Below are 26,983 nucleotides of genomic sequence, written 5' to 3'. Positions count from 1 at the left end.
AATCGAAAGAAATTCAGAGAGGATTTTCACTTCTTTGAAAAAAGGCAAAAATTGGAAATAGTGTTCAGCATTTTGCAGCGAGCTATTAAAGATGCAGTGTACAACCCAAGCAGCAAGAGTGGCATTACCAAGCTCCTTCCCTGGGAACTATACTCAGCATTCCTGCTTTTACTATATGTTGGTGTTATGTTAGGTTTTATGTGTTATTTGGTATGATTTGGTACATTATCTTTGGGGTCTGGGAGTGCTCAAAATTTTTTCTTGTGTAAATTAATGGTAGCTGGGTCTTCACTTTATGACATTTTGGCTTACGAAAAGGTTTCATAGGAACACTCTACTTTCGGATAGCGGGGGAAACCTGTATATGGCTCTTCTGGCAAAACTCACTCTCTCTTGATCCTGTATCCAACTCATCATCCTCTGACTTCTGGTTCTTGGGATGTGAGCTAGCAGTCTGCTGCCCGACCTGCCAGTTTTGGGATTCGTCCACTTGCGCGGCCCTGCGAGCCAGCAGCTTGCCATCTGACCTGCTGGTTTTGAGTTCATCAGCCCCTGCAACCATGTGAGTCAAGAGAAGCCTCCAGCCTGACACCTGACCCACGGATTTGGGACTTGCCAGCCTCCACAATTGTGTGAGCCATTTTCCTGAAATAAATCTGTCTATATATATTTATAGAAACCCTGGTGGTGTACTGGTTGAGAACTACAGCTGCTAACCAAACGGTGGGCAGTTCAAATCCACCAGGCACTTCTTGGAAACTCTGTGGGACAGTTCTACTCTGTCCTATAAGGTCGCTATGAGTCAGAATCAACTCGACAGCAGCAGGTTTGGCTTTTTTGGTTGGCTCTGCACTAAGTGCTGTGCCAGGTAATGGGAAGACAAAGGTGACCAAACCAGTCTCAAGCTCATGGGACTTGTGACAATGGTCACAAACACAAGTAAATAAGCAACATAATTAGAGTCTGGGAAAGTGCCCTGAAGAAAGCAAACAGCATAAGAAGATACAAAGCAACTGGGAGATGGGGCCAAAACCCAAAACCAAACCAGTTGCCATCAATCAATTCCAACTCACAATGACCCCAAGTGTGCAGAGGAGAACTGCTCCATAGGGTTTCAAGGCTGTGAGCTTTCAGAAGCAGATCACCAGGCCTTTCTTCTCAGGTGTTTCCGGGTGGGTTGGAACCACTAACCTTTACAGTTTGTAGCTGAACATCTAAGGAGCCCTGGTGGCACAAAGCATTAAGTGCTCAGCTTCTAACTAAAAATGTCGGAGGTTTGAACCTACCCAGCGGCTGTGGGGGACAAAGTCCTGGCAATCTGCTCCCATAAAGATTACAGCCTAGAAAACACTATGGGGCAGTTCTACTCTGTCACTTGGGGTCACTAGGAGTCAAAATCGATTCTAAGGCACATAACAGCAACAGTCGAGCGCTTAACCCTTTGCACCACTCGGGGACTCCGCAGAAGGTCTCTATTTTAAATACGGCAGCCCAGGGAGGCCTCTCTAAGGGCATACCATCCAAAGAGCAGAGGGAACTGATTTATTTTCAATGCAAGGGGAAGTCTTCGGAGACTTTCAGTGGCAGGACCTGATCTGTATCTTAGAAAGAGCCCTCAGGCCCCATTGCTGTGTAGAGAATGACTCGTATGGACAAAAGAGTCAGAGACGGCACCGGAGTTGTTAGGAAGCAATGCTTTCTCAATTTGGATGTCCAATAGCCATCTCACAGAATGCATCTAAAAAGAAACACCTTGATCACTGACCCCCTCAAACAACAAAAAACCCTACTCTCCCTTAATCTTCCCTATCTCTGTCAACGGCTAGCTCGCGGCTACCTGAGTCTAGGAACCTTTCTTCCCAGCGCTGGGGGAAGCTTTTCCAGTAGTAACTTCCGGTCTCGTCCACTCTATTTCCCGTGCTGCACCGCGGCCTTCCTCCCTCTTTTCCGGTCCCTGGCGTTTCGGGAGCTGTGGGAGACGGTGAGTCCTGTGCGCTCGGCATCCGGCTCCATCCGCGACCCTTCGGCGGCGTAGGGACGCACGCCAGGGCCAGCGAAGGGGGACCGGCTGCGTCGCTGTGGGGAACAGAGGCTGCGGGCCGGGGGGTGGTGCTTGTAGGTCCCCAAGGGATGAATGAAAAGGGGAGGTGGGAAAACTTGGTATTTGGGGGTTCTCAAGTTCCCAGGAGCACAGGTTTGGGTGACGGGGTCCCTGGGCACCATTACCTGGATTTAAGAGGCGGGGACCGGCATCGGGTCGTGCAGTGAGTCGGGCGGGTGAGTGCCGCAGGTCCAGGTCTCTGGTGAAGCCTGCTTCAGTCCTTTCCAGAAGAGGGCAGAGGATGGGCCCAGTCAGCGGGTTCCCAGTCCTGATCTCCTCCACTCTCTCCCAGGTGCAGACATGGCCAAGTCCAAGAACCACACCACGCACAACCAGTGTAAGTTTCCCGGGCTCAGCCTCCAGGCCAGGACCCAGACCCTGGCCAGGAATGGCTTAGGAATGCTGGGGGTGGGTGGGAGGTGGGGGGTAGTCAGGGGGGTGCATTACCACCGTGAGTCTGGGACTGGTTTTGTTTTCATCCATTGCTATTTTTGGGATTATAGGTTTAGGATCCAAGGATCCATTTTGGATACCCCCATGCTTTGCATTCAGTGATAAGGGGCTTACCAGATCTTTGGAAAGTAATGGTTCTTCTAAGCTTCCCAGCTGTGTTGTTGTGTGGTCTTATTGAAATAAATTATTTCTTTGGTCTAATTCCGTTTCTTCCTCGCAGCCCGAAAATGGCACAGAAATGGCATCAAGAAACCCCGATCACAACGATATGAATCTCTTAAGGGGGTGAGTGTGTGCCTGAATCATGTAGAAGTTTGTTCCTTTTTAGCTCCATTGTCATTGTCAGGGCCCTTCGTGGTGACCTTCCCTAGCTTCAGCCCTTGCCTGAGCACCTCAGGTGTCACCCATCTACTGGCCTGCCACAGCCCACAATTCCTTTTGTCTACCCAGCCAGCTTTTGTCTGTATGTCAAGCCATGCCAGATCCATAACAAAACCTCGCCTGATTATCTCCCTTGCTCAGCCAGAGCACTGCAAGAGAAGAGATAACTTTGTTTGTCTGTACTTGGCACCTGGTACTTAGTGGGCACCTTGTGAGCCTTCCATTCCATATTGACCAGCCATATAACCTCCATAAGATGTGATGCTGCATTAGGGGGCAACTTTGCTGCCTATGTCAGGGGTTCTTAGGATTAGCTGAAACAGGTGAGGGCCTGGGTGAGGAGAACTGAGCCCTGTCCCCAGACTTCTCCCTTGCACAGTTGCTCTCTGTTTGTGGAGTGAATCACCACACTTCTTAGCCTCAGTTTCCCCTTTTGGTCTCTTATTCTACTTCTTCTGCTGTGAACGTGTTGTAGCCTGTTATACCAGGCTTAGTGTGTAACTGACATCTCCCTGTAAAGAAAACTCAGCTGAAGCACTGTTGTAGAAGTTGGAGGCCTGCAGCCCTGGCAGAGGGGGCAGCCATTATTTGTTCCTTCCTTCTGCACTTGCGTTTGACTGTTGACTTTTCCAGGGCCTGGGGTTGTAGTCCTGAAAATGTGATCTTTGTGTACCACATTAGCAGGCTGAAGTTTTGACTTCAGGGGGTGGTCTTAACATCTTTCTCTGGAAATAATTTCTAAGGGTTGAAATATCTTAGCACGTAATGCTGAGTCCTCAAAAGACTTGGCCTGGGGCCTGATACACTCTTGGGCCCCCACTATGGAGTCGAGCACCACACACTGCACTTACAGCTGCTGGTACCTTTCTTGCCTTCCAGGTGGACCCCAAGTTTCTGAGAAACATGCGCTTTGCCAAGAAGCACAACAAGAAGGGCCTGAAGAAGATGCAGGCTAACAACGCCAAGGCCATGGATGCACGTACTGAGGCTATCAAGACTCTCTTAAAGCCCAAGCAGGTCAAGCCCAAGATCCCAAGGGGCGTCAACCGCAAGCTTAGTCGTCTAGCCTACATTGCCCATCCCAAGCTTGGGAAGCGTGCTCGGGCTCGCATTGCCAAGGGTCTCAGGCTCTGCCGGCCAAAGTCCAAAGCCAAGGCTCAAAGTAAGGCCGAAGCTCCAGCCCAGGCCTCCACTCAAGATCCGGCTCCAGCTCAGGCTCCCAAAGGTGCCCAGGCCCCCACAAAGGCTTCAGAGTAGAGTTCTCCGTTTGAGGACAGAAGGAGTGGTGTGACCCCTGGGCTGCCATCTGCATGGGGCTGGTGTCCTCCTGTGCAGTTTGTACAAATAAACCTTGAGGCAGGAGCTGTTGTCAGTCTGCTTGTGTCTGTGGCGCTGGGGATGAGGAGTAGTGCCTCCATTTGTATGAGAAGAGTTTAGCCTTCTCTGAATGTGTGGTTGGATGTGGCTGGGTGAGACTCATGGCCCTGGAGTGCAAGAGGAGGAACCTAATCAATGAGAAATGGAGCCTGCTGGTTGGACTGGGCAGACTGCTGAAAACAGGAAGAAATCCCAGATGCCCTTGTTAAGTCTTGAAGCGTGCCCAGAGGAGGTGGAAGGGCCCTACTCGAGATTTCTGTACTTTAGCCTGACAGGTTCTAGGCTTAGGCTGTTTCTGGTGCACCTGGCAAGGGTCCACTCTCTGGGCCCCTAAAGTGATGGCACTGCCTTTCTGGCATGAATGGGCCAAAGCCTAGGAGACACCCTCATGGTGCCCTCATGAGATACTGTACAGGTCACATGCTGTGCCTCCTGACCAGCTGCTTCAACTGTAGGGTCTTGGAGTAACAGGTATTTGTGGAGCCTTCCTGTAGAAGGCATCTGGTGGAGCACTGTCCCTAGGCACAGTTAATCCTCATAGGCAGCCTTTGAGTATGGTGGTCATGTGATGTATAATCCAAACTTGGGTGCCAGGATGACAGGCAGTCCCTGGTATATGGTCCCCTTAGGGCTGAAGTAGCGATTTCTCTTACCTTTGTTTTACAGGCGGGGAAACCTGTTCATTTCAACCCAGGCAGTCAAAGTAGGGCCCCAGGAAGCTTAAGTAATTTGCCCAACCAAGGCTGGGGCTGCAGTCCTGCTAGCTCTTGACTGAGACTGGTACCCACTGTGGGTGGTCAACTGCCCTTCCCCAGGGGGTGTCAGATGGAAGGTTGAGTCTTGAAAGAGCCAACTTTGTACCCTGGCCCACTGTTTTCAGTAGCCGGAGGGAGAAGGGTTTCCAGAGCTGGCACCTTGGACAGGGAGCTTGCTTAGTCATTCCGCCCTGAGGGAGAAGCGGTCCCTTCATGGAGCTCCTGTGTGGCCAGACCCCAATCCCAAGGTCAGAGGCTTCAACTAAGTTTTCCTAATATCTTGACCCTCAGTTTCCTCCAGCTTCCACATGGAGCTTGCCCTGTGCAAAGGAAGGAACCCAAGTCCCCAGGATCAAAAGCTTGAGTCTCAAATCACCACCTCCAAGCTGTGTAACCTTGGGCAAGTTACTGTTCTGAGCTTCAGCTGCTCTGTCTGTAAAATGGGGCTTGTGATGGCACCTGTGTTACATGGGAGGCTGGTGTCAGGGTTCAGTAAAGATGGAGCCCCTGAAAGGGAAGGCTCCTTGTTAGAAGTCCATGAGCCAGGGATAAGAATTACTATTAGTCCTATTAGTACTAAGCCTGCAGTTCACAGATCCAAGCCCAGGACTTCCCCTCTGACCAAGGAACTTCAAAACAGCCCTGCTGGCCCACCCTGCCCCGTGCTCACGGAGGTCAGGACCAGATTAGACCAGACCAGCTGGAGGAACAGGCTCAGCTCCTGGGCCACAGCTGCCTGGGGACCTCGTTAAGGCCAGCCGACTGAAGCCCAACTCCTGGGCCTTTCTGCACACACTGCCCCACGCCCTGGATAGGGTGCTAGGGACCCTGATAAACTGACCCAGCCTACCAGGGTCCCTGCCTCTCTCTAACTCCCTGCTCCCAACACCAAAGCAGGGGCCACACCTTCCTGTCTGTGGGTTTGACAAGTGCCAATTGTCATACCTTGCTAGCTGTCATTCTGCCTGCCCAACATCTGGTTCTGGTCCTTTTGTCTCAGGATGTCGAATGTGCCCCTGAAAGCCAGGGCTGGCTCCCTGAGGCCCTCGTCTTGGTGCTCCTCGCAGGCCAGATGTGAGCATGATGGCCACTAAGAATAGGAATGTGGGCGCTTGTGGCTGGGCAGACACACCTGAGTGGTGACTGAGTGGTAGCAGATGGGAGTGCTGGTTGTGGGGCACAGAGCTGTGAAATGAGTGGAACACACCATCTCCCCAGAGAAGCCAATGTCCTCACTGTTAATAGTCTAGAGGCCGCCCCTGTCTCCACTCCGACTTTATTGTTGGGTCCTTGGCACTGGTCTGGGTAGACGTGGGGAGCGTGGGGCTCAGCTGTTGTGGGGCAGGGCAGGCACGCTGGCCAGGGCAGGCAGCAGGCGGGTGTATATGTCAATCCCACGGAGGAACACGGCCTCATGCAGCCGTTCATCGTGGTCGTGCAGTAGCACGGGTGTGCGGTTCATGGGCGAGAAGCCCAGGGCTGGGACCCCCACCTGCAGGGGTGAGGAGGAGCCGTTAGAGGAAGGCTAGCATCCAGGCTCATGCCAGGGCCCACCCCACTGCCACACGAGGGGCTCACCGCACGGAGATAGCGGCTGTCGGTGGCGGCAGAGAAGATCTCAGGCTCCAAAGTGAGGTTCCTTCAGGGGAAAGAGCTGGGTGAATGGGGGAGGGGGGAGGCAGGGAGAGGCAGGGCAAGAATTGGAAGGGTGAAGTGAGAGGGAGGCGGGAGGGCAGAGTAGGAGAAGGGGAAAGGAAGGCACTGAGACAGAAGCTGGGCTGCCTGAGGAGGGAGGGCACAGGCTGGTCAGTGTGCTCACATGTCCTTGCAGACTCCACTAAATGCCGCCCACCACGGGTCCGAGTTGTCAGTACCTGTGATTCTGGGCTCCATCCACTTCTGCAGGGAGGGAAGGATAGCAGGATCAGGACAGGGCCAAGGGCATCTTGCCCTGTTCCTTCCAGGGCAGACTGTGCCTGACAGGGCACCGGCCCACCCCCACAGACATCCACTGGGCCAGTCCAGACACAGGCCCTCTTTCAGTCTCTTAAAGGCTCCCAGCCCAGGACCATCCCACGCCCTCCATCTACTTATTTCCTGTCCATCCTTCAAGTCCTAGCCCAAGTGCTTCTTGGTCAAGATGGCACCCTCTGACCTCTCAGACCAAATAATCACAGGCCCTCAAAGTGCCAGGTCCCACCTGTTCCTGGGCCACGTGTGTTCACTGTAATATTACTTTTATACGAATATTTGATTAATGTCTGTCTCTCACTTCAGGCTGTAAGGACTATGAGGGAAAGAACTGCGTCTAATTGTACTCCCCACAGTCCTCCCCAGCACCCAACATTGGCCTCCACAACTAATGCTTGTTGGGTGAATAAAATGTGTCTCTCATAGCTTACAGCTAAGGAAATGCCCAGTCACACGCAGACATGCCAAGCACACACTCCTACAGTGTCACACACACGGTCAGCCCAGCCTCAGCTCCCAGAAACCCCCTATCCCAGGTCCTAAGTGGATACCTGAGCAAACTCAAAGGTGATCCCCTCGCCAGCTGCCTGGCACCAGCCCTGCAGCTGCTCCTCGAAAGCCTAAGAGAAGGGGGATGTGCTGATCCCTGAGGCTCTCCCTGAGCCTCTTGGAAGGCAGTGAGGACTGGGGATCCCTCCTTCAAACCCAGGTGGAGGTAGCACCTTCAAGTCCACATCAGGTGCCAAGCGGAAGTCAAAGCTGGCGCTCATGGTAGCAGGGACCACGTTATAGGCCACGCCACCCTCTAGCTTAGTCAGATTCACCGAGGTCACGGCGCCCAGCTTCAGGTGGGGATTTGACTGCAGCCTGTGGGGGGGTGGGGGGAAACAACAGTAGAAAGTGGCTCAGCTCCTCCTCTCCTGCACAGCCTCCCAGAGCCCCACTTTCCCAGGCTGCCTCACCTCTGCTTCTCCTTCTCTCGGAAGGCCAAGATGGAGCTCACAACCTTGTGCTGGGAGAGTGAGAAGAGATGTGAGAATGGTCCCAGGATAGAACCTCCCAAGCCTCCAAGCTCCCTTCTTGTGCACCACGCACCAGCTTCTCTGCTGCTGTGTCCTCGATGAAGCGCGAGCCATGGCCAGGCTTCCCGGTGCATGTGATCTGCACCCCTGGGGAGACATGGGGTATCTTCAGCATGGGAAGGGCTGGAAATGCAGGGCAGCCCTGGAGTGGGCCCAGGTCCTCCCTCATCCCAAGCTCCCCTAGCAGGGCCCTGCCTCCCTCAGCGTCCCCGGCAAAGAGCTAGCTTCTGCCCATAGTCAGGGCCTGCCCTCAGAGAAGCTCTTGGTCAAGGAAACAGGAAGGAGAAGCCCAGTCAGGAAGGGGCTGGGAGACAGAGTCCCTGGGTTCAAGGTCTATTCAGGCCCCAACTTGCTGTGTGACCCTTGGCAGGCCCTTGCCCTCTCTGGCCTAATCTCCCATCTGTACAGTGACCATCTCCCCCTGATGCCCATACTCACACCAAGGGCTCCGCTCACTGTAAAAGACAGTGAAGGCGTCAGTGGGGTTGGCCAGGCCTGAAGGGGGAAAGGGGAGTCAGGCGGTGGAGTGGCCCAGCCCCCACTAGCAGCCTCCCTACCTCCTCCCTGAGTGCTTAGCAGCCTGCCAACCTCCTCACCCTCATCCAAGGCGAAGCCAGCCTTCAGGGCCCGGAACTCGGGCCGCTGCACAAACAGCTCCATCCCTCGGTGGCCCCCGACCTCCTCATCTGTAAAGGTGGCAGGGTTGTGAGATGAGGGGGCTATCCCCAATACACTCCCTTCCTTCCAGCAGGTGCCCCTCCCTGAGCCACTCCTACCTGGCACAAAGGTCATATGGATAGTTCTGGGGAAACGGTGGCCTTCGGCCTTCAGCCTCCTCACAGCCTCCAGGTACCTGAGGGGGCAGTGAAAAGGACACAGAGCCAGCTGCTGGGGAAACCAGCAGGGCCAGGCAGGGCTGGGAAGCTGGACCTGCAGGTCCTGGACTCAGTTCCGCCACAGCCTGGCAGGTGACTCTGGGAAGTCCACGCCCCTTTCTGGACCGCAGTCTCCCCATCCACATCATGGTCACAGCAATAACTCCTGTCTACAGTAAAGGGTCAAGATGTTCCTTGGCCTTGGGGTTGTCCAAACACATCCCAGGCCTTGAGTCAATCCACTGGGCTAGCAAGGACATTGTGAGGAACTGGGAACAGAGGACACTCACTGGATGCTGACACACTTCATGTCCTGGGCACCCCTGGCGTAGATGTAGCCCTCAGCGTCCTTAAAGGCCTCAAAGGGATCATGAGTCCAGTACTCCTGGGTGCAGGGATGGGAAGAGGGCCAAGCCCCAAATTTAGTCATTAATGTAGTCTGGCCAACTGTGGCCCTGCCCTTGGAGCCCTCCATCAGGTTGGGGTGACAGGCAGGGTGGTGGTAGTGGGGGGGACTGAAGAGGGCAGATAATTGCCACTCCCCATCTCTGCCTCTTCCACCCCCACTGAATCGTTGCTGGACAAAGGCTCTGGAGTAATGTCGTATGAATGTGTAGGGTCGCACCAGGACCAGTAATGCTTTCCCCAGGGTTCCGTGAGGTTGGGTAGCCATCTCTTCGTCCAAGGCATCCACACCCCCCAACACCCCCAACACACACCTGGAAGACAGGCACCACATCCATGTGGGAGTTGAGCAAGAGGGAGGGGAGCATAGGGTTGGTGCCTGGCCAGGTCAGCACAGTCACCACGTGGCCAGGTGCCACCTGGAGGGGGTGAGGAGGGGGACGGTCAGCTCAGGGTGAGAAGGTACCAGAGCCCCATCTCCCCCAAATCAGGACCCCAGTCTCACCTCCACTTTCTGACAGTCCAGGCCCAGCTGATGGGCTCTCTCCTCAAGGAAGGCCACAGCAGCCCCTGCGGGCACAGAGAGTCTTGGAGGGGCTAGGGGCTGCTCCTGCCCACCCATAGCTCCCACTGGCCCAGGCACAGCTAAGAGGAGAGACACCCAGGGAGGGGTGCAGATCCAGAGCTGGGCTGTTGCTTCCCCAACACAATTCTACACTCCTCAGAGACACTTGCATTTCTGTCCCCAAGGAAGATTTTTTGGCCAGCTAGTGATCCTTTAGGTCCCTGAGATCCCTAGGTGGTGCAAATGGTTTGCGATTGGTAGCTAATCTAAAGGTTGGCGGTTCAAACCCACCCAGCAGTACTGCAGTAGAAAAAGGCCTAAAAGCCACGGCGATCTGCTTCTGAGAGGTCCCAGCCTTGAAACCCTATGGAGCAGTTTGACTCTGCACACGTGGGGTTACCATGAGGTGGAATCGACTCAACAGCAATGGGTTTAGTCACCCTTTGTGGACGGGCTGGAAGCAGGCGTTATTATCTTCCTTAAAGATGGGCACAGACACATAAGGTGATTCCTCAGTGTCTCCCAGTTGAGAAATCACAGAGCAGGGATTTGGACCTATGTACAAAATACCCAGCCCCCTGTGAGGGCTGTGGTCTTTGTCCAGCCCCAGTAGACTTTTGAGGGCCTCTCTTTCCCTTTTTTGCTGCCTCAGTCTCCCCAGTGGGGAATGAGGTGAAGTTGTTCCTTAACTAGCCGCCAGGAGTAACTTCTGCAGCAGCACAGCCTCTGGGGAAAGGGTTCCTCCACAGCCTGGAGAGGCTGCCACAGTCTGCTGACCTAGGGAGTGGCTAGAGGGGCTGAGGAGACAGTTGGGGCCGCCCGTGGGGCTCGGCTGGGTGACAGGGGTTGGAGGCTGGTTTAGAGCACAGTTCCCACCCATTTGGCCCCCAACCCAAGCCCTGGAACCTTCACATTCTCACCATAGTCAGGCTCAGGCTGGACAGTGGGGATACGCAGGTACTGGCGAAAGAGCGTCACCGAAGGGTGCTCGCCCTCAGGACTCTTGCTGTCCATGGCACTGCGTGTGGAGAGCTGGGGGCAAAACAAGCGGCTGACGTCCCCTCCCAGCTGAGGTTCACTTCATCTACACCTGGCCCGCTCCCCAGGACAAGTTTCTCCATGCAGCCCACAGGATGGGACACCCTGAAAAGGAACTGTAGTCTCCCCCAGTTACGAAGCACCCATTCAGTTCCAGGGGCGGTGCTGACTGCTTTCAACACATTTTCTCATTTAATCCCCCCAAAGGGCCCTGTGAAGTTCCTGCTTCTGCCCACTTTACAGAGGAGAAAGCTGAGGCTCAGAGAGGTTCAGGGACAGCTAGAGAGTAGCTCTGCCAGGTTTGAGCCTAGGCATTCATTTCTCTGCCCTCCTCAAAACATTACTCCCTGTTTCCCGGCTTTCATGCCAGGGAGCCCCAGATCCCTCTACCTTTCTCCGGGATCCCCCACTTCGCTCTGTCCTGGTCTTGAGCCTCTGTTTGCTTCTCAGCGCCCACCCCGGAGTGTGGCCGGGATTCAAGGTACTGCGAGGTCGCGGGGTCAGAACCGCCCCTGCCCGCCCACCACGTGGCTGGAACTGGGGCGTGGGGCGGGGAACGAGGATTGAGAGCAAGCGCTGTTCCGGTCCCAGCGGCCGCGTCAACGCAGGAGCCGCGGCTCTGGACCCCGCCCGCCCCTGGCTCGGGCTACTCAGCGGCGCCGCGGCGGCCAACTCCGCCCAGCGCCAGACTGTGAGCTCCGGGCTGGCCACGCCCCTCAGGCCCCGCCCGTCCCGGCAGGGCCCGCCCCCAGGCCCTACCGGGTGGGGCAGCGAGTTCAGGCTGGTCCCGCCCCTAGAAGTCTCCTTCCCCTGCAGCCTCGGGATAGGGCCGATGGAGAGGAGGGCGGGCCCTGACGCTACCAGTCTCTGCAGCCCCCTTGGGGGCCCTCTCGCTTTTAGGGTCCAGCGCTGCAAAGCCCTGTCCGACCAGCCCATGCCTGCTCCCCTCCCTCCGACGATCTCCTACCGCTCCCCTCAGCCCCCTTTGGGGTGAAGTCATTCATTGATGTCTGTTTCTTCAGGACTAAGCTCCAGAAGGCAGGTCCATGTACCCACAGGCTTCCTGCCCCCAGCCTGGCACACCGCTGGCGCCCGGAAAACGTGCAAGGGGTGAAGAATAAATGAACGGGTGTGACTGTGTGTGTGCTCATGTGAACGTGCCACTGTGCAGGCAAACTACGTATTAGTGGGTAAGACCCTGTGTGTGGCAATGTGTGAGACGGTGGGTGGGTAGGTGTGCCAGTGCCTTTGTGACAGGGGACGTCACGGGGAGAGGATGTCATCATGGCACTGTATGACTGTGTGTGAGAGGTGGGGAAACAGCGTGAAAGCATACATGTGGCACAGCTCACTCTGGGTGAACCCGTGCCTGGCTTTCTGGCTCTGCAGCAGCCACCCCAGAGGAGGGATAAACAGAGGTACAGTTTAGAGTTGTCCCACTGGCCACTCACCTGTAAGCCTGGCTGCCCTTTGAACCCCCAACCAGTTCTGCTCTCTGCTCTAGGGGCTGAGTCAGCTTGCGGAAGGGTGGGTTCTAGGACTTCAACCTCTGGACCCAGAAGAGGCAGGCCATGAGGGTTGAAGAGGGGTCCATTCCAACCTTACTGCGACTGAAGTCTGGGCTGCTCACCTCACACACCACTGGGGAGCAAGCAGGCTTGGTGGTTCATTGACAGTGCTGTTAATTCTTAAGCCATGTCCCTAGCCCTACCTTTACATACCCTGCTCCCTTCAGCCAAAAGTCCTGCATTCACGACTCACTCAGCTCAGCTGCCCAGACCCTGGATTTCCCACCATTCCCAGTGGCCAGGCAGCATCAGTAACCCCCACCCCAACCCCCCAGCCCTAAATGGCTAAGTGCTCCACTCACCCAGTCTCATTCAATCTTACAACCACCCTCTGAGCTAGGTGTTACCATCATGCCCATTTTACAGAAGAGGAAACTGAGGGACAGAGTGGTGAGGGCACACAGCTAAGAAATGGCCCATGATCTTAGTCTCCTAGGTAGCTGGAGAACCTTTTCCGGTCCCCAGCCCCAAGCAATGCCAGACTTGCCTCCCACTCCCACCCCACCGGTGGCATAACCAGGAAACAGGACCTGTTACTCCCCAGGCAAGACAAATATGCTTTTTTATTGTGCCAGTCAGATGAAATGAGAGGTCTTTACTGGGCCTGGCACTCTGGCCTCCAATCCCAGGGGTTGCCGCCTTGGTTGGGGGCCAGCCCAGATCCTCCAAGTTCAGGCTCTGCCTGGGGCCTGGGCAGTTGGTGAGTTCAAGGCAGATGGTCAAGGAAGGTAAGGAGGACAAGGTGGAAGTCTTGTGGCTTGTGGAGGTAGCAGGCATGGCCCGCGTCACGCAGCTTCACCACGGAGTGATTAGGCAGGTGGCGGAGCTGACGCAGCGACTCCCGTGCCAGGATGCGGTCCAGTTCCCCATAAAGGATAAGGGTTGGGGTCTGCAGGGTGGGACAACAGGCTGTGACTCTGCGGCCTGATGGGGAGCTGACCCCCAAGCCACCTCTTCAGGAAGCCTTCTCCAAACACCCGCCTCTTCCATCCAAGATCAGTGATGGAGCCATGTCTCCTCCAAGTGAGACCTGAGCCCTGCCCCCTCATGACCCAAGCAAGGGACAGGAAGCCAGAACCTTTGGGGACCTTCCTCCCAGTACCTTCACTGCCCAGAACTGCTCCTGGGTATAGTTCTGAGTGGAGGCAGGTGCGATGGGCACAAATCCACGCAGCTGGTGGTGACCTCGCATCAGGAAAGGCAGGGCATAGCGGCCGCTCAATGATGGGCTCACCAACACAGCATTGTGCACCTCCAGGTCCTGCAGCACTCGCTGCAGGAGCTCCGCCCGCCCAGCCTCTGTGCTGGCCTCCTCCGAAGGTGCTGAGTTCCCAAAACCTGAGGACAGCAGCAGGCACTGGCTGAGGGAGGCTGGGAAGGGGCCCGGGACTTCCTGCCCACCACAGCAGGAGAGAGGTTGGGAGGAGTGGCATATGACATATGCTACCCCAAACTTCCCAGAAGCTATCTTTTGAAATGCAATATATTTGCCAGAAAAACATATCTTTCATTCATCATACTGACTAAACTAACGAGACTGATAATACCCAGCTCTGGGGAAGATGTGGGGAAATAGGCACTTTCATACATCACCGATAGGAGAAATCTGTACAGCCTTTTTGGAGAGTAAGGTAGTATTTGTGAAAATTTAAAAATGAGTGTCCTTCAAGTATTGTATGATCCCGCTTACGTGAAATACACAAAACAGGCAAAATACATAGAGCATAGATAGTGGTTACTAGGGGTTATGGGGAAGGGAGAATGAGGCATTATTGCTTAATGAGTACAAAGTTTCTGTTTTGGGGGATGAAAAAGTTTTGGAAATAAAGAGTGGTGATGGTTGTACAACACTGTGAATATAATTAATGTCACTGAATTGTACACTTAAAATGGTTAAAATGGAAAATTATATGTTATTTATATATTACCACAATAAATTTTTTAAATGCAAGAAAAAAAAAAAGGTATGTCCTTTGAACTATCAATTGTCCTTTGTAGCTACCCTAGACAAATTCTTTCTGATTTTCTTGTATTTCTTTATTGATACCAGTTTTAGGTTTTTGTTATTTACTTATATTGAATATATGCAGGTGAGGACCAGCTAATGCCACTTGTCACCACGTCTCCAATCTGCTTCCTAGTTATTAATGTGTTTCTTTTCTTTTTGTTGTTGTTGTTAAAAATATACACAGAACAGACACCAATTCAATACTTCTACATGTACAATTCAGTGACACTGATCACATTCTTCAAGTTGTGCAACCATTCTCACCCTCCTTTTCCAAAGTGTTCCTCCCCCAGTAACATACACTCACTGCCCCTTAACCTTCCTATTTAACATTTGAGTTGCGGTTGTCAATTTGATCCCATATAGATAGTTCCTTAAAAGAGCACAATGCTCAAGGCAGGCATTCTTTACTAATTAAGCTAAACTATGATTTGGTTTAAAGAAGACTTCAGGGAATAGTTTTGGTTTAAACTTTAAAGATGTTCTCAACTAGAGAAATTCTTGCCCATGTGCTCAAAGACACATGGCCAAAGATGCTGCTGGTATGTCACCCACGCATTTCAACTCACACTGAAAACCCTGAAACAACCTACATACCCACCAGTTGAGGAATGGCCAGATAAAACCTGTCCCTCCCTCCTATGGCACACGCTGCAGAGTTAATGAGAGGGAGGGAGGTTTGTAGGGACTGGCATGATCCACGAGACATGGGGTAGGAGAAGAAAACCAAGTTGCAGATGGATTTGCTGAGGAGGACATCAATCATGTTTACAACCCCCACTACAATCCTTCATATTGTCTGTATCTCTGGGTGTGAAAATGGTCAGAAGCAGGGCTGGCAAACTCCTAAATTTGTGGGTCCCAGGGGGCTTTGAAGCTGTTTGATTTTTAAATGACTTTTTTTTTAATGATAAGAATGTCCGCATGAATCATTTGTGAAGGTAAAAAAATAAAAAGTTACAAGGTTTGCCACAAAAAGTACAGTGAGATCTACCCACGCAATCTCTTGTGAAATGGATCACATTTCTACTTGCTCTGTGACATGCAAAAATCCACACTGTAGCTTTCAAGGTGATAAATAAAAACAGACCTTTTCAGAACAATAAAAACACAAATAGCAAAAGACAAAATAGATAAATGTAGCCTCATAAAAATTAGATACTTTTGTTTATCAAAGGTCTTTATCAACAAAGTGAAAAGACAACCTACAGATTGGTTTGGGAAGCATACATCTGATAAGGGTCTAATATTTACAATATATAAAAAAACTTCTTCAACTTAACAAGAAAAAAGCAAACAACCCAATCACAAAATGGGCAAAAGTGGCCCTCTAAGACACAGCCATTGGTCTGGGAACACTAGGCGCAAACAAGTATGAAGGTAACCAAACGCACAAAGAAACAAGTCTACAAGAGCCATAACCTCATCGACCCGGAGACAGTTCTGACCAGGGCCACAACAGTTAGTCCTGGATAGAACGGGAGAAAGATATGCAGCAGAACTCAAATTCTTATAGATTTAAAGATAAAAATAAAGGCGTAACTGGAACAGTAGTGAACAGAAGGCTCTCTGAAACTATCGCCCTGAGACACTCTTTAAACGTAGAACTGAGCCTATCTCCCGAGACCACCTGTTAGTGAAACAGCAGAGTGGCACTCAAAATAAAGGATATTACCTGTAAGATAGGTGCCCTACTTAAAAACCATCAGTATGAGACCAAAAGGTCAACAATTTCTCAAAAGCAAAGATGAGAAGATAAGGGGGCAAGGAAACTAGAGTACTGGAAAGGGAACAAACAGAACACAAAGAGAATGTTGACAGGCTGTGATCAATGTAACTAATGTCACTGAACAAGCTGTGTGGAAATTTTCAAATGGGAACCTAACTTGCCGTGTACACTTTGACCAAAAAGTCAATAAAGTATTACTATTATTATTTTTTAAAGCAAAGTATTTGAACAGACATTTCACCAAAGAGGATATTCAAATGGCCAACAAACACATGTCATTAGCCATTAAGGAGACGCGAATCAAAATCACAATGATATACATACTGCTGCACCCCCATGAATGGCAATGATCAAAAAAACAGAAAACAGGTGTTGGTGAAGTTGTGGAGAAACTAGACACCCTCACTCATTGCCAGTGGGAATGTAAAATGGCACAGTTGCTATGAAAAAAGGTTTGGCAGTTCCTTAAAAAGTTGAACATAGAACTACTGCATGGTTCAGCAATCCCAATCCTAGGTATATATCAAGAAGTGAAAGCAAGAACGCAAACAGAAACCTGTACGCCAGTGTTCATTGCAGGACTTCTCACAATAGCCAAAAGGGGGCAACAAATGAAATGCCCATCAATAGATGAATGGATAAACAAATGTGGTATGTACACATGGTGGAATACTACTCAGCCATAAAGAGAACTGAAGTCCTAATGGATGCCACTACATGGGTGAACCTTGAAGACATTCTGCTGAAGTCCAGTCAGTCACAACAGGACAAATACTATACGATCTCACTTACATGAAATAAGCAAATACATAGAAACCAAAGATTATTAGTGGTTACCAGGGGGTGGGAGGAAGGGGTGGGGCGTCTTTGCTTCGGGGGTTGAGTTTATGTTCATGGTGGTGGAATAATTTGGAAAAGGATATGGAGAATGGCTGCACAACTTGAAGAATGTAATCAATGTCACAGAATTAGACGTGTAGAAACTGAATTGGCAAATGTTTTGTTGTGTATATTTTCACTACAGTTAAAAAAAAAAAAAACCCAAATCACAGAGCTTTTCGTGGTGTCATCTTGTGTTGTGACCTGCCACAGCTTATCCAGAGAGTGGAATCCAGATGCCCCCTCCCCTCACCACACCTTAGGGCTTTCTTACCCCACTGCCCCCCGCCCCCATCTGGGAAGATGTCCCCTTGTTCCTGCTGCACCCTGCCTCCCTGGACTCAAGAGTGGGGGCTCTCACCTGGGAGGTCAAGGGCCACGGCCCGGTAGCCCCTCTGTGACAGTAGCTGCAGTGTGCCCAGCTGCTCCCACGTGTGGGAGTTAAAGGCCTTTCCATGGAGCAGCACCACCTCCACCCTGCGGGCAGACAGGGGAATGTGTGTCCTGAGGGCTTGGGGCAGGCCACCCTTCCTTCATCAGAGGCTTCTCCCATTACCCTCCCAGGCCCTGAATACCCTGAGTCGAACTGGACTCCCACACTCTCACCAGTCTCTCCATTGCAACCTGGGGTCAGCACCCACCTGCGTGCCGGGTGGAGTGGAAGCACCTCACGGTAAAAGATGGGGGAGTTGCCAGGGGTGAGACCAGCCAGGATTGTGACATTGGGGTCTCCCCAGAGCCAGGAAGTCTGCTCAGGGGGACCCGGCAGCCCCACGTACAGTAGCAGCATGAGCAGCAGGCCCAGGCCCAGCAGGGCCACCTGAGACCGGCTCATGGAGGTCTGTACCACAGTCTGGAGGAAGAGAGGAGAGGGAGAAGAGGCTGGGGCTGAGCCCCCACAAGGCCCCCTGGGCCCCAAAGCACCCTATAAAAGCACCCAGCAGAGGCAGAGCTCCAGTCCTTGACCCTTCCCCTGCTCTGGGCAAGAGTCTAGCGGTTCACACTCCACATGCCAGGGAAGCGGTCTCACTTCCACAGTGAGATGGCACATCTGAGATGTCCCCCAGCACACAGCGCACTCACTGGCCACCATCACTGTGCCAGCTAAAGCTACTTTGAGTGCATATAAGAGCCAGGCCCTTTGGCCCTTCTCAATCAAGGAATCACAAATCCTCACCAGAGCACTGGGAAGCAGGTATGATTATATGTCTCTTATAGATGAGGAAACTGAGGCACAAAGAGGCAAATTCTCTTGCCCAAAGTGGGGCCTCCCCTTGCCAAAGAGGAAACCAGGGGCTGGGGTGTGATAGACAACCTGGAGCCTTGCTGGTAAACAGAGTGGTGAGTGCTGTCGAAGAAGTGACCATGGGCAAAGGGATGCCCCCTTGATGGAATGTTTGGAAATGTCTCTTTTCATCACATTGAAATATATCTTACTGCTAAAATCAGAATGTGCTTTACAAACAATGGAAAAAGGAGTCCTGGTGGCATAGTAGTTAAGAGCTAAGGCTGCTAACCAGAAGGCTGGCAGTTTGAATCCACCAGCTGCTCCTTGCAAACCCTATGGGGTAGTCCTTCTCTGCCCTAAACAGTCACTATGAATCGGAATCAATTTGAGAGCAACGGGTTTGGCTTATTTTTTTTTTTTTCCTAATACGTAATGCTTTCCCCCAGATATTAAGTGGGAGGGGGCTCATGGAGAATGGTGGATGGAGGAAATGCTGAGCCATGAGGGAGTGCGGTGCCAGGGAAGGGCATGGTACAAGGAGAAACGGAAAGAGGAGCAGCAGCAAAGCTGGAGCAGTGAGCACCTAACACCTTCCCCCGGCCCCGTGCCAGTTTCATGCCAAATGACCTGCTTCATAGAGTCCTCCAGTCTTGGGTGCTTTGGCAGTCCAGAGGACAGACCTCAGGACCCAGACAGGATAGGGAGCCCTGGCTTTGAAACCTGGCTTTGCCACTTCCTGGCCATGTGTCTTCAGTTTGTCAGTAAAAATGGGGAGAAGGGTAACCCCGTGGCTGCTCTAAGTCTCCTGTGAGATTTCAATAAGACAATGGACTTAACCCCAAGGCTATCTCTGTCATCATTTCTTGGGCTAGGATGACCAGTCCTGCCTTGTTCCTGGATTATAGTAAATGTATCTTTATTGAAGCGCCAACTGGGTGCCAGCCCCTATCTAGGAGCTAGAGACTAGAGACCCACTATCTCAGTCCCCACCCACTTCCCCAGGACACTCTGGGGATGTTTCGCAGCCCTGACCCCCAGGCTCGTGGGTCAGGTGGTGCATGGGCAGTTAGAGCCCCTCTGATGCTGATGGAGAACCAGGAGCTGTCAGGAGGAGGAGCCTTGGACGCACATTTTCAATGGCATTAACCCAAGTTCCCACCAGGCATCCTCACTGAACCTCTCCTAGCTGGGGTTGCCTCAGTGCCTGTTTCAGACTTTGGCCAGGTGCCTTGGCAACTCAAACCGCCACAGCACTACACAACGATGTCCTCCCCAGTTGGCAGCCCGGTCTGCACTACAAACCTGTGCCTGGGTGAGGTCCTAGGTCCTAGGGCCTAGGTCCTAGGCATATGTGCCAACAATAACATACAGGTGTGCACACACACACAGAGACATGAAGCCTGCACTCACATGCTTTTCTTTTTGCACAAGCTATTCCCTACATGTACATGCAGACGCACTGACCCATATGCAATGGATAGCTTGCACACACACACCCTCAAAATCACACACACAGTGTCAGGCATCAGGAAGACAGAAAAACGGACACACTTTCAAAATCACACATGGCCCCTAAGAAATACTAGACACGGGCATACACACAACTCTCAAATTACACACGCATGCGTACAAAAACACATGCACAGGCATACAGACCCTCAGAAATACACAGACACACTGGTAGGTACACACACACACACACACACACACACACACACGCCTCCAAAATCAAACGCACACAGAAATAGACATACGCAGGCAGACAGGCCGATGAACACACCTTCTTAACACAAGCACACAGAAACACACAGACACACGTACACAGACACCCAAGAGCACTCGCAAACAAGCACACGAACACACACTCGCTCGCCGGGGCAGCGCCGGCCCCTCCCGCGGGGCTCTGCCCTGGGGCGCCGGGGCAAGGGGCGGGGCAAGAACGGCCGCCTCCGGGTCCCCTGCCGGCCTCCCTCCAGGGGCCACTTACCGGGCCGACCGGGATGACACGGCCTGCCTTGGCTGACCAGGCCCCGCCCACGCGGAACCAGCAGCCAAACAGCGCCGCGACCATGGTGCTGCCTCCTCCGCTCGCGGGTGCGGCCGGCAGGGCGCCGCCAAGCGCGTGGCCACGGAGGCGCGCCTGCGCAATCGGCAGTGGCAGCCCCCCGCCTAGTTGCCAAGTAACGGAGGGGGGGCGGTGCCCCAAGGCACGGAGGCCCGCCTCCCGCCCAGATTTTCCAGATGGTTTTTGGCCTGAGAACCCGCGCAGAGTCGCACCGGGATTCTTGCCACCAGAACGTCTTCACTCTCGCCCTTATCACTTACTCTCCGCAAGTGTCAGTTCTCCCGTCTGTACAATGGGGTTAAGTGTAAGACCCATTGCACAGGGTTGTCGTAAAGACTTAACAGGTCAAGCCTTAGAACAAAATACCTGGTGTGGACGCCGGCTGCATAAATGTGCAGCAGCTCCAGGTCTCGGTCCAAAGCACTTCCCTGATGCCTGCACACCACACACACACTCGGTCAGGCCGGCGATGGCCTCCGGGCTCCTTCACATCTCTTCGTCACCTCTCCCTGAGGGCAGGCGATGTCTGCGCTCAGCCTGGGGGCTCTGCGTGGGGCTCATGCCAGGCACAGGGAGGCTGCGCGGAGCACTCCGGATCCACTACTCACTGGCATCCAGCAAGGTGGGCAACGTCTCGCTCATTCTACAGGCGAGGAAACAGCCTCGGAGGCATTGGAAAAATGTTCAAGGTCACCTGGCTTGACCTTGGTGAAGCCTCGCACTCAGACCTGTCGGGCCTCAACTCAGCGCCCAGTGACAACTCTGGGCCTGGGTGGGTGGTCCCCGCTGGTGGGAAGGAGTGGAAGGAAGCAGCAGGGATGTGGCTAGAGGCACAGCAGTGCGGTACCAAAGGAGCCCTTCTCAAGGCGCGCTATGTGCATGTGGAGCAGGTCGCTGAGAGTCTCAGGGTTGAGCCCAGTCCCTCGCTTGGGGAACATGGGGCCCAGGGCTTTGGGGAAACAGGTGCAGTCAGAAGAAAGGTGAGGGGTCTAGCTGCGCCGACGGGCCCTGCGGTGGCTGACGGCCACCAGAGGGCGCCCCCGTGCACGACTTGGCTCGGGTCCATATCCCAGCCCCTTTCCTGCTTCCCCGCCCCCGGCGCGATCCGCCGCCGCACTCGGCCGCCTCCGGTCTGCGCGAGCTCCGCAGCTCCCCAGGTACCCCGCTCCCTCGGTACCCCGCTCCCTCAATCCTCTCTTTCCCCAGTCCGCACCCACCCCACCTACCCCAAATCTCACCCCTTCCCACCTCGGCTGTGCAGGTTCCCTCCCTCGGGAGTGTCTTCACCCTCACCCGTGCCCCCTACCCGGCCCAGCGAGCAAGAACCGAGGTCTGCGGAGGGGACCGAGCGGCCGCTACTGCGCCGTGGTCAGCGCGTTGGGCTCCGGCGGGCGGGCAGCGCGCTAAGCACCGCGTCCATTGCAGGCCGGAACTCTAAAGCCTTTCCTGAGCTGGCTCTTTGGCTTCCGCCCCTGGAAAACGGGCTTTTCACCCCAGCTCGGCCCCTTCCTGGCCGCGGTGCCAACCCCCACCAGTAACAGTGCCTTGGGGCAGGATGAGGTTGACAAGCAAAATAGTCAGCTACCTGCCTTGATTATTTACTAAGTGACAGGCTTGGAGCCCTGGTGACGCAGTGGTTAAGCGTTCAGCTGCTAACCAAAAGATTGGCAGTTTAAGTCTGCCAGCCACAACTTGGAAGCCCTATGGGGCAGTTCTACTCTGTCCTGTAGCGTCGCTATGAGTCGGAATTTACTCCACAGCAACGGGTTTGATTTGTTTGTTTTAGGCACGGTGCCGAGTGTTTTACTTGTGTGGCCTCGTTAATCCTATCAATCCCCATGACCTAAGTACTATTGTACTATCCCAATTTGCAGAAAAGGATAATAATGGTAAGAAAAACAATGGTAATGGGAGCCCCATGTATTGAGTTCTAACTACCGCCAGTCATCCTCACTTATTAATTCTTGAGGTAAGCTTTATTGTCCCCATATTTTGGATGAAGAAACTGAGGCCCAGTGTCACACAACTGAGTGGCAGAGGCAGAAATCACACCTACATCATCCTGACCCCAAAACATAAGAGTTCTGGGACTTATCCTGGAGGCCTCCTTACTGCTTCCTGCTGAGATTCGCACCAGGCCCTCTCAGGGGAAGCCTGCTCACCCCGCCAGGGCAGGGTGTTATGTGGCCCTATGTGGACCCTGCGCCTCACCAGTTTGGCTTTGAACTAACTGCAGGCACTTCACCCGCACAGCGTTGGCAGGTATGGCGGACGTGGAGCAGCAAGAAGGGAGCATCCAGGTGCAGGGTCAGAACCTCTTCTTCCGGGAGATGCTACCAGGTGGTGGGCAGGCCTCCCGTTTCTCTGTGCTGCTGCTGCATGGGGTCCGCTTCTCCTCTGAGACCTGGCAGAACCTGGGCACACTGCACAAGCTGGCCCAGGCCGGCTACCGGGCTGTGGCCATTGACCTGCCAGGTACTTCCCTGAGTGGGCTTCCAGACAGGGGTTGGAGGGCCTTATCTGGAATCCAGATCACTGTGTTTGGTGGCTGGGAGCTTCGGGACTGGTAAGACCCAGCCAGGCTGGGCTGTGACGCTGGCAGAGCTTGGTACACCCTGCAAGGTGAGCCTCTCCTGCCTTAGTCCAATGTTGGGACGCTGCCTGGCTGCTCCTCACTGGTGTGACACCCACAGTGTTGTGAACCTCTGCTTCCTCACCTGTAAGGGGAGATAACCACACTCATTTTCAAGGTTGACCCTAGTGAGAATGGAATGAGAGAACCTATGTGAGTACCTGGCCAGTACTTGATACATAATAATCCTTGCTCAGCAAATGGAAGTAAAATATTTTGATAGAGCCCTAATCATAGGCTCTTGTAAGCCCTGGGGATCCTGAGTCTCACAGCACCTTAGGGGGCAAGACAGGGCCTGGTTGGTGGCTAGGCCCCAGCCATGATCCCACTTGCAAAGTCCTGAGCTCTGAGCAGATGGGGACAGTCCCCAGACTGTTGGTCACAACCAGTAGGCCCAAGCCCATGGGGCTAAGTACAGAAGGGGCAGCCTGGCTGACCTAATCCCCTCTGTGGGGTATGGCTGATATGGTTTTAGGACCCATGGGTGGGTCTCCAGCCCAGGCCTGATTGGTTCACAAAGAGAGCTGGGCTGACCTTCAGGGTGGAGGTCTTGAGCCAGCCATGCTTGGGAAGGCGGGCACTGACTAATTGGAGGGGGAGCTGTGTGTGTAGAGTCAATTCCTGTCACTATCCTTGAAGTACCCTCCCCCCCCCCCCCGGAGCCAGTTCAGCACCAGAAAAGAAAAAAACACAAAAAACCTGCTGCTGTGAGTCTATTCTGCCACATAGTGACCCTATAGGACAGAGTAGAACTGCCTGATAGGGTTTCCAAGAAGCGACTGATGGATTTGAACTGCCGACTTCCTGGTTAGCAGCCATAGCTCTTAACCATAGCACCACCCGGGCTTCAGTTCAGCACCAGGTGCCTCTTAATTAGTTAACTCCAGTAATTTTCACAACCATCTTAAGTGGCTCAAAAAAAAAAAAAAACCAAACCCATTGCCGTCAAGCGAATTCCAACCCATAGTGACCCTAGAGAACAGAGGAGAACTGCCCCACAGGTTTTCCAAGGAGCAGCTGGTAGGTTTGAACTGCTGCTGACCTTTTGAATAGCAGCTGTATCACTTAACCACTGCGCCACCAGGGCTCCGTCTTAAGTGGCAGGTACTTTTATTATCCCCTTTTAACAGATGGGGAAACTGAGGAGCAGAGAGAGAGAGCTGATCCGAAGGTCACATAGTAAATGGAGAACTGGATTTGGATCCAGGCCTTTCAGACTTCAGCACCTCATTCTTCCAGGACACCGTACTGCTAGGGAAGACGAGCCCAGACGTGGAGGGAAGCGCTTCACACTCATCAGAGATATGACAGATCTAGGTCACTGTAGGAATAAACTCAGGCATTCTGGATGTTGCAGGGTCCGGGCACAGAGGGACTGACCGAGGAGGGCTTTCAAGAGGCGGAAACCCTCTCCCTTTTTTTTCTGGATCACTGCCCTTGTCTTGTCTTTCCCTCACCCAAATCCCTGTAGGCCTGGGGCACTCCAAGGAAGCAACAGCCCCTGCTCCTCTTGGGGAGCTCGCCCCTGGCAGCTTCCTGTCATCTGTGGTGGATGCCTTGAAGCTGGGCCCCCCGGTTGTGATCAGCCCATCGCTGAGTGGCATGTACTCTCTGCCCTTCCTCACGGCCCCTGGCTCCCAGCTCCGGGGCTATGTGCCTGTGGCCCCCATCTGCACTGACAAAATCAAAGCTGCCGACTATGCCAGTGTGAAGGTACCCCTGTGTGGAAGGCTGAGACGCACCTACCAGGAGCAAGGAAGGGTCCATCCTGGGAACTTTTCCTGATCGGGGACTGGGTAACCAAGGGAGGGTGGCTTCAGGGAGGAGCTGAACTGCAAAGTCCACCCTTTTGGTTCAGTCAACAGCAAATTCCTGTGCCAAGTCCTATGCTATGTTGTATGCTGAGGCAGACACCAGTCCACCACCCTGTCCCTTGGGAATTGGGCCTCCTCCCCCACCCACTGGGCTAGTTTGTCTATCCTCATTTGGGGTGACCTCGGGAGAGACTGAAGAGGTTGGGAGGGCTGGAGCTGACCTCTAGGAGGCTGGGGTTTGTGTGGCAGGTCCCTGTTGACTCTGCCCCCTTTCCTTTCTCTCAGACTCCCGCTCTGATTGTATACGGAGACCAGGACCCCATGGGCCAGACCAGCTTTGAACACCTGAAGCAGCTGCCCAACCACCGGGTGCTGGTCATGGAGGGGGCAGGGCACCCCTGTTACCTGGACAAGCCTGAAGAATGGCATGCGGCACTGCTGGACTTCCTGCAGGGCCTGGCATGAGGCCCAGGCTGCTCGTGGGGGTGGGCCACATGCCTGCCTTCGGCTCTCTCTGTCTCCTCCTCCATGGGCCCTGACTCATGCACACGCAACAGGTGTGTGTATCAGCCTGTCTGTCTACCTGGGTTCTTGTCTGTTGGGGTCTGTCTTTCTCTTTTTCTCTTGCAGTGACAGTCTGAGGAGGTGAAACCAAGACAAAAGACCTCGGGAATCAAGGGACATAATCTGGTGGAGGGTAATCTATTAGCTGAGCTTCTCCTGCAGGCTTTCCTGCTCAGCTTTCCTTCTTTCCTCTGCTCTGGCCAGCCTCCCCCTCCTGCAACCTCTTTCCACTGCCCTGTAGGCCAGTCACCCCCACCTCCCCACCAGGGCTTGGGTTACAGATATATACATGCCCACATGCATGCTTATACATTTAGAGCCATCCATGTTCCCAAATATGACCCTTCACTTGGGAACAACCACACAGTTCTGGACGGACTTGCACATTCCCATGTGCAGCTGTGCGTGCATGCACACACACATGCACACATGTGCCTCCACACAAACACATGTACAGGCACTAGCTCCCAACAGTTGAGCACCCTGCTGTCTGGGATGGTGGGGAGCCCAGGGTCAGCCCTTGCAGGAGACCCTCTGCCAGGCTTGGGGTGTAACCAGCCCTGGACTCCACTCACCCACAGGATGCTTTGGCCCCAGCCCAAAATTGCCCCCCTAAAGGAGAGGGCCCCCCTAGCTCCCCTGCTTTCCCCCTTCTTTCTGGGTGCTCCCTGTTCCCCTGGTATAGCAGCCAGACTTGTTTCCTGCTCTGAGGTTTGAGGGGTGGGGAGACTGAGTGGAGGTCGGTGAAATAAAGTGATGCAATTAGACCCCGCAGGCTCTTGCTGTCTTCAGAGCGCCGCTCCTCCCCCGCCCCTTGGGACAGACACGGTGGGCCCTTCCCCCACTCTGGCGGGACCAGATGGTCCCCCTGCCCTTTGTCCTCCAGGCCAGATGGAGGGGAAGGGAGATTGGATTCCCATCCCCACCCACACAAACCCAGGTGCCAAGAGACTCAGCTGTGGGGGGAGGTGGAGGTCAGTGGGACCAGGCTGAGCCGATTAGAGAGAGGGGGAGGAAGATCTGCTACCGTGGTGGGGGTGAGAGGTGTCTCGGAATCAGCTCAGCCATTCTCCCCCACGCTTACCGTTCCCTAGTAGAGGACTTAACTGACCCCCGCCCGCCCCTTGAGGCCCTAGCCCAAAAAGGAATTTGGGGGGTAGCTCTGGGGGAATCTCGGAGCAAGGTGCACAGGGTCGCAGCGCTCTCAGGCCCCTCCTCCAACCGGCCTGGTAACCTGTCCTAGGCCGACCTAGGCCAGGCATCGCGTTAGCAGAGGGGAGTGGACCTGGGTGGGCGAGAGCCCCGCGGGGGGGACGGCGCAGAAGCGAGGAGAGTCGGGCGGGGCGGAGGGTCGAAGCTCGAGCTCCGAGGGACCGGCGTCAGAAGCAAGACCGAGCCGGGCGGCACGGGGACTGGCGGCGGGACCGAGGCCGAGATGGGGGTTTCAGGGGGCTCGGCAGAGGCGCCGGGCGAGTGGCCCTGGCCGGAAGGAG

The 26,983-nt window shown here is 53.9% G+C and overlaps 4 protein-coding genes across 10 annotated transcripts; 2 read left to right on the top strand and 2 right to left on the bottom strand.

The window, feature by feature from the left end:
• The first annotated feature begins 1,922 nt into the window (after positions 1–1,922).
• On the top strand, positions 1,923–4,297 carry RPL29 (ribosomal protein L29). 2 transcript variants are annotated; one of them, XM_049862619.1, is made up of 4 exons: positions 1,923–1,981; positions 2,394–2,438; positions 2,775–2,839; positions 3,815–4,297. In XM_049862619.1, exons 2-4 carry the CDS (start codon positions 2,402–2,404, stop codon positions 4,190–4,192), a joined length of 480 nt encoding a protein of 159 aa, XP_049718576.1. In that variant the 5' UTR covers positions 1,923–1,981; positions 2,394–2,401; the 3' UTR covers positions 4,193–4,297. The 2 variants fall into 2 exon arrangements, with proteins under 2 accessions (XP_049718576.1, XP_049718577.1); XM_049862620.1 differs by having other exon boundaries at positions 1,933–1,981; positions 2,400–2,438.
• Positions 4,298–4,371: 74 nt separating this feature from the next.
• ACY1 (aminoacylase 1) lies at positions 4,372–11,910 on the bottom strand. The gene is made up of 15 exons (XM_049862609.1): positions 11,394–11,910; positions 10,886–10,997; positions 9,906–9,970; positions 9,715–9,819; positions 9,286–9,380; positions 8,897–8,973; positions 8,717–8,806; positions 8,559–8,615; positions 8,134–8,207; positions 8,001–8,050; positions 7,761–7,905; positions 7,590–7,658; positions 6,887–6,966; positions 6,646–6,706; positions 4,372–6,559 (listed from the first exon to the last, which is right to left on the bottom strand). Exons 2-15 carry the CDS (start codon positions 10,977–10,979, stop codon positions 6,395–6,397), a joined length of 1,227 nt encoding a protein of 408 aa, XP_049718566.1. The 5' UTR covers positions 10,980–10,997; positions 11,394–11,910; the 3' UTR covers positions 4,372–6,394.
• Positions 11,911–13,115: 1,205 nt separating this feature from the next.
• Positions 13,116–21,977, bottom strand: ABHD14A (abhydrolase domain containing 14A). Of its 6 annotated transcripts, none has more exons than XM_049862612.1 (5): positions 21,719–21,977; positions 17,829–18,040; positions 17,549–17,664; positions 13,674–13,909; positions 13,116–13,460 (listed from the first exon to the last, which is right to left on the bottom strand). In XM_049862612.1, the coding sequence occupies exons 2-5, from the start codon at positions 18,020–18,022 to the stop codon at positions 13,278–13,280; spliced, it is 729 nt and encodes a 242-aa protein (XP_049718569.1). In that variant the 5' UTR covers positions 18,023–18,040; positions 21,719–21,977; the 3' UTR covers positions 13,116–13,277. The 6 variants fall into 6 exon arrangements, with proteins under 6 accessions (XP_049718569.1, XP_049718568.1, XP_049718571.1 ...); XM_049862611.1 differs by having other exon boundaries at positions 21,729–21,976; XM_049862614.1 differs by having other exon boundaries at positions 21,774–21,976.
• Positions 21,567–26,259, top strand: ABHD14B (abhydrolase domain containing 14B). The gene is made up of 4 exons (XM_049862617.1): positions 21,567–21,637; positions 22,734–22,955; positions 24,584–24,825; positions 25,212–26,259. Exons 2-4 carry the CDS (start codon positions 22,745–22,747, stop codon positions 25,389–25,391), a joined length of 633 nt encoding a protein of 210 aa, XP_049718574.1. The 5' UTR covers positions 21,567–21,637; positions 22,734–22,744; the 3' UTR covers positions 25,392–26,259.
• Positions 26,260–26,983: the final 724 nt, after the last annotated feature.

The sequence above is a fragment of the Elephas maximus genome, chromosome 20, assembly GCF_024166365.1.
Source record: "Elephas maximus indicus isolate mEleMax1 chromosome 20, mEleMax1 primary haplotype, whole genome shotgun sequence".
Lineage (NCBI taxonomy): Eukaryota > Metazoa > Chordata > Mammalia > Proboscidea > Elephantidae > Elephas > Elephas maximus.
Note: the sequence above shows the minus strand (reverse complement) of the source record. Positions and strands in the feature narration are given on the sequence as shown.

Excerpts from the sequence above, each read along its gene's own strand:
- RPL29 (XM_049862619.1), top strand. The coding sequence starts at position 2,402 with ATGGCCAAGTCCAAGAACCACACCACGCACAACCAGT. Across the intron at positions 2,439-2,774 it reads CCACACCACGCACAACCAGT|CCCGAAAATGGCACAGAAAT; the intron begins GTAAGTTTCCCG and ends TCTTCCTCGCAG. Across the intron at positions 2,840-3,814 it reads GATATGAATCTCTTAAGGGG|GTGGACCCCAAGTTTCTGAG; the intron begins GTGAGTGTGTGC and ends CTTGCCTTCCAG.
- ACY1 (XM_049862609.1), bottom strand. The coding sequence starts at position 10,979 with ATGGACAGCAAGAGTCCTGAGGGCGAGCACCCTTCGGTGACGCTCTTT. Across the intron at positions 8,807-8,896 it reads CCATATGACCTTTGTGCCAG|ATGAGGAGGTCGGGGGCCAC; the intron begins GTAGGAGTGGCT and ends CCACCTTTACAG. Across the intron at positions 8,051-8,133 it reads ACACAGCAGCAGAGAAGCTG|CACAAGGTTGTGAGCTCCAT; the intron begins GTGCGTGGTGCA and ends TCACTCTCCCAG.
- ABHD14A (XM_049862610.1), bottom strand. The coding sequence starts at position 20,486 with ATGGTCGCGGCGCTGTTTGGCTGCTGGTTCCGCGTGGGCGGGGCCTGG. Across the intron at positions 13,910-17,548 it reads CGTGGCCCTTGACCTCCCAG|GTTTTGGGAACTCAGCACCT; the intron begins GTGAGAGCCCCC and ends TGCTGTCCTCAG. Across the intron at positions 13,461-13,673 it reads AGCAGTTCTGGGCAGTGAAG|ACCCCAACCCTTATCCTTTA; the intron begins GTACTGGGAGGA and ends CCCACCCTGCAG.
- ABHD14B (XM_049862617.1), top strand. The coding sequence starts at position 22,745 with ATGGCGGACGTGGAGCAGCAAGAAGGGAGCATCCAGGTGCAGGGTCAG. Across the intron at positions 22,956-24,583 it reads TGTGGCCATTGACCTGCCAG|GCCTGGGGCACTCCAAGGAA; the intron begins GTACTTCCCTGA and ends AAATCCCTGTAG. Across the intron at positions 24,826-25,211 it reads CCGACTATGCCAGTGTGAAG|ACTCCCGCTCTGATTGTATA; the intron begins GTACCCCTGTGT and ends CCTTTCTCTCAG.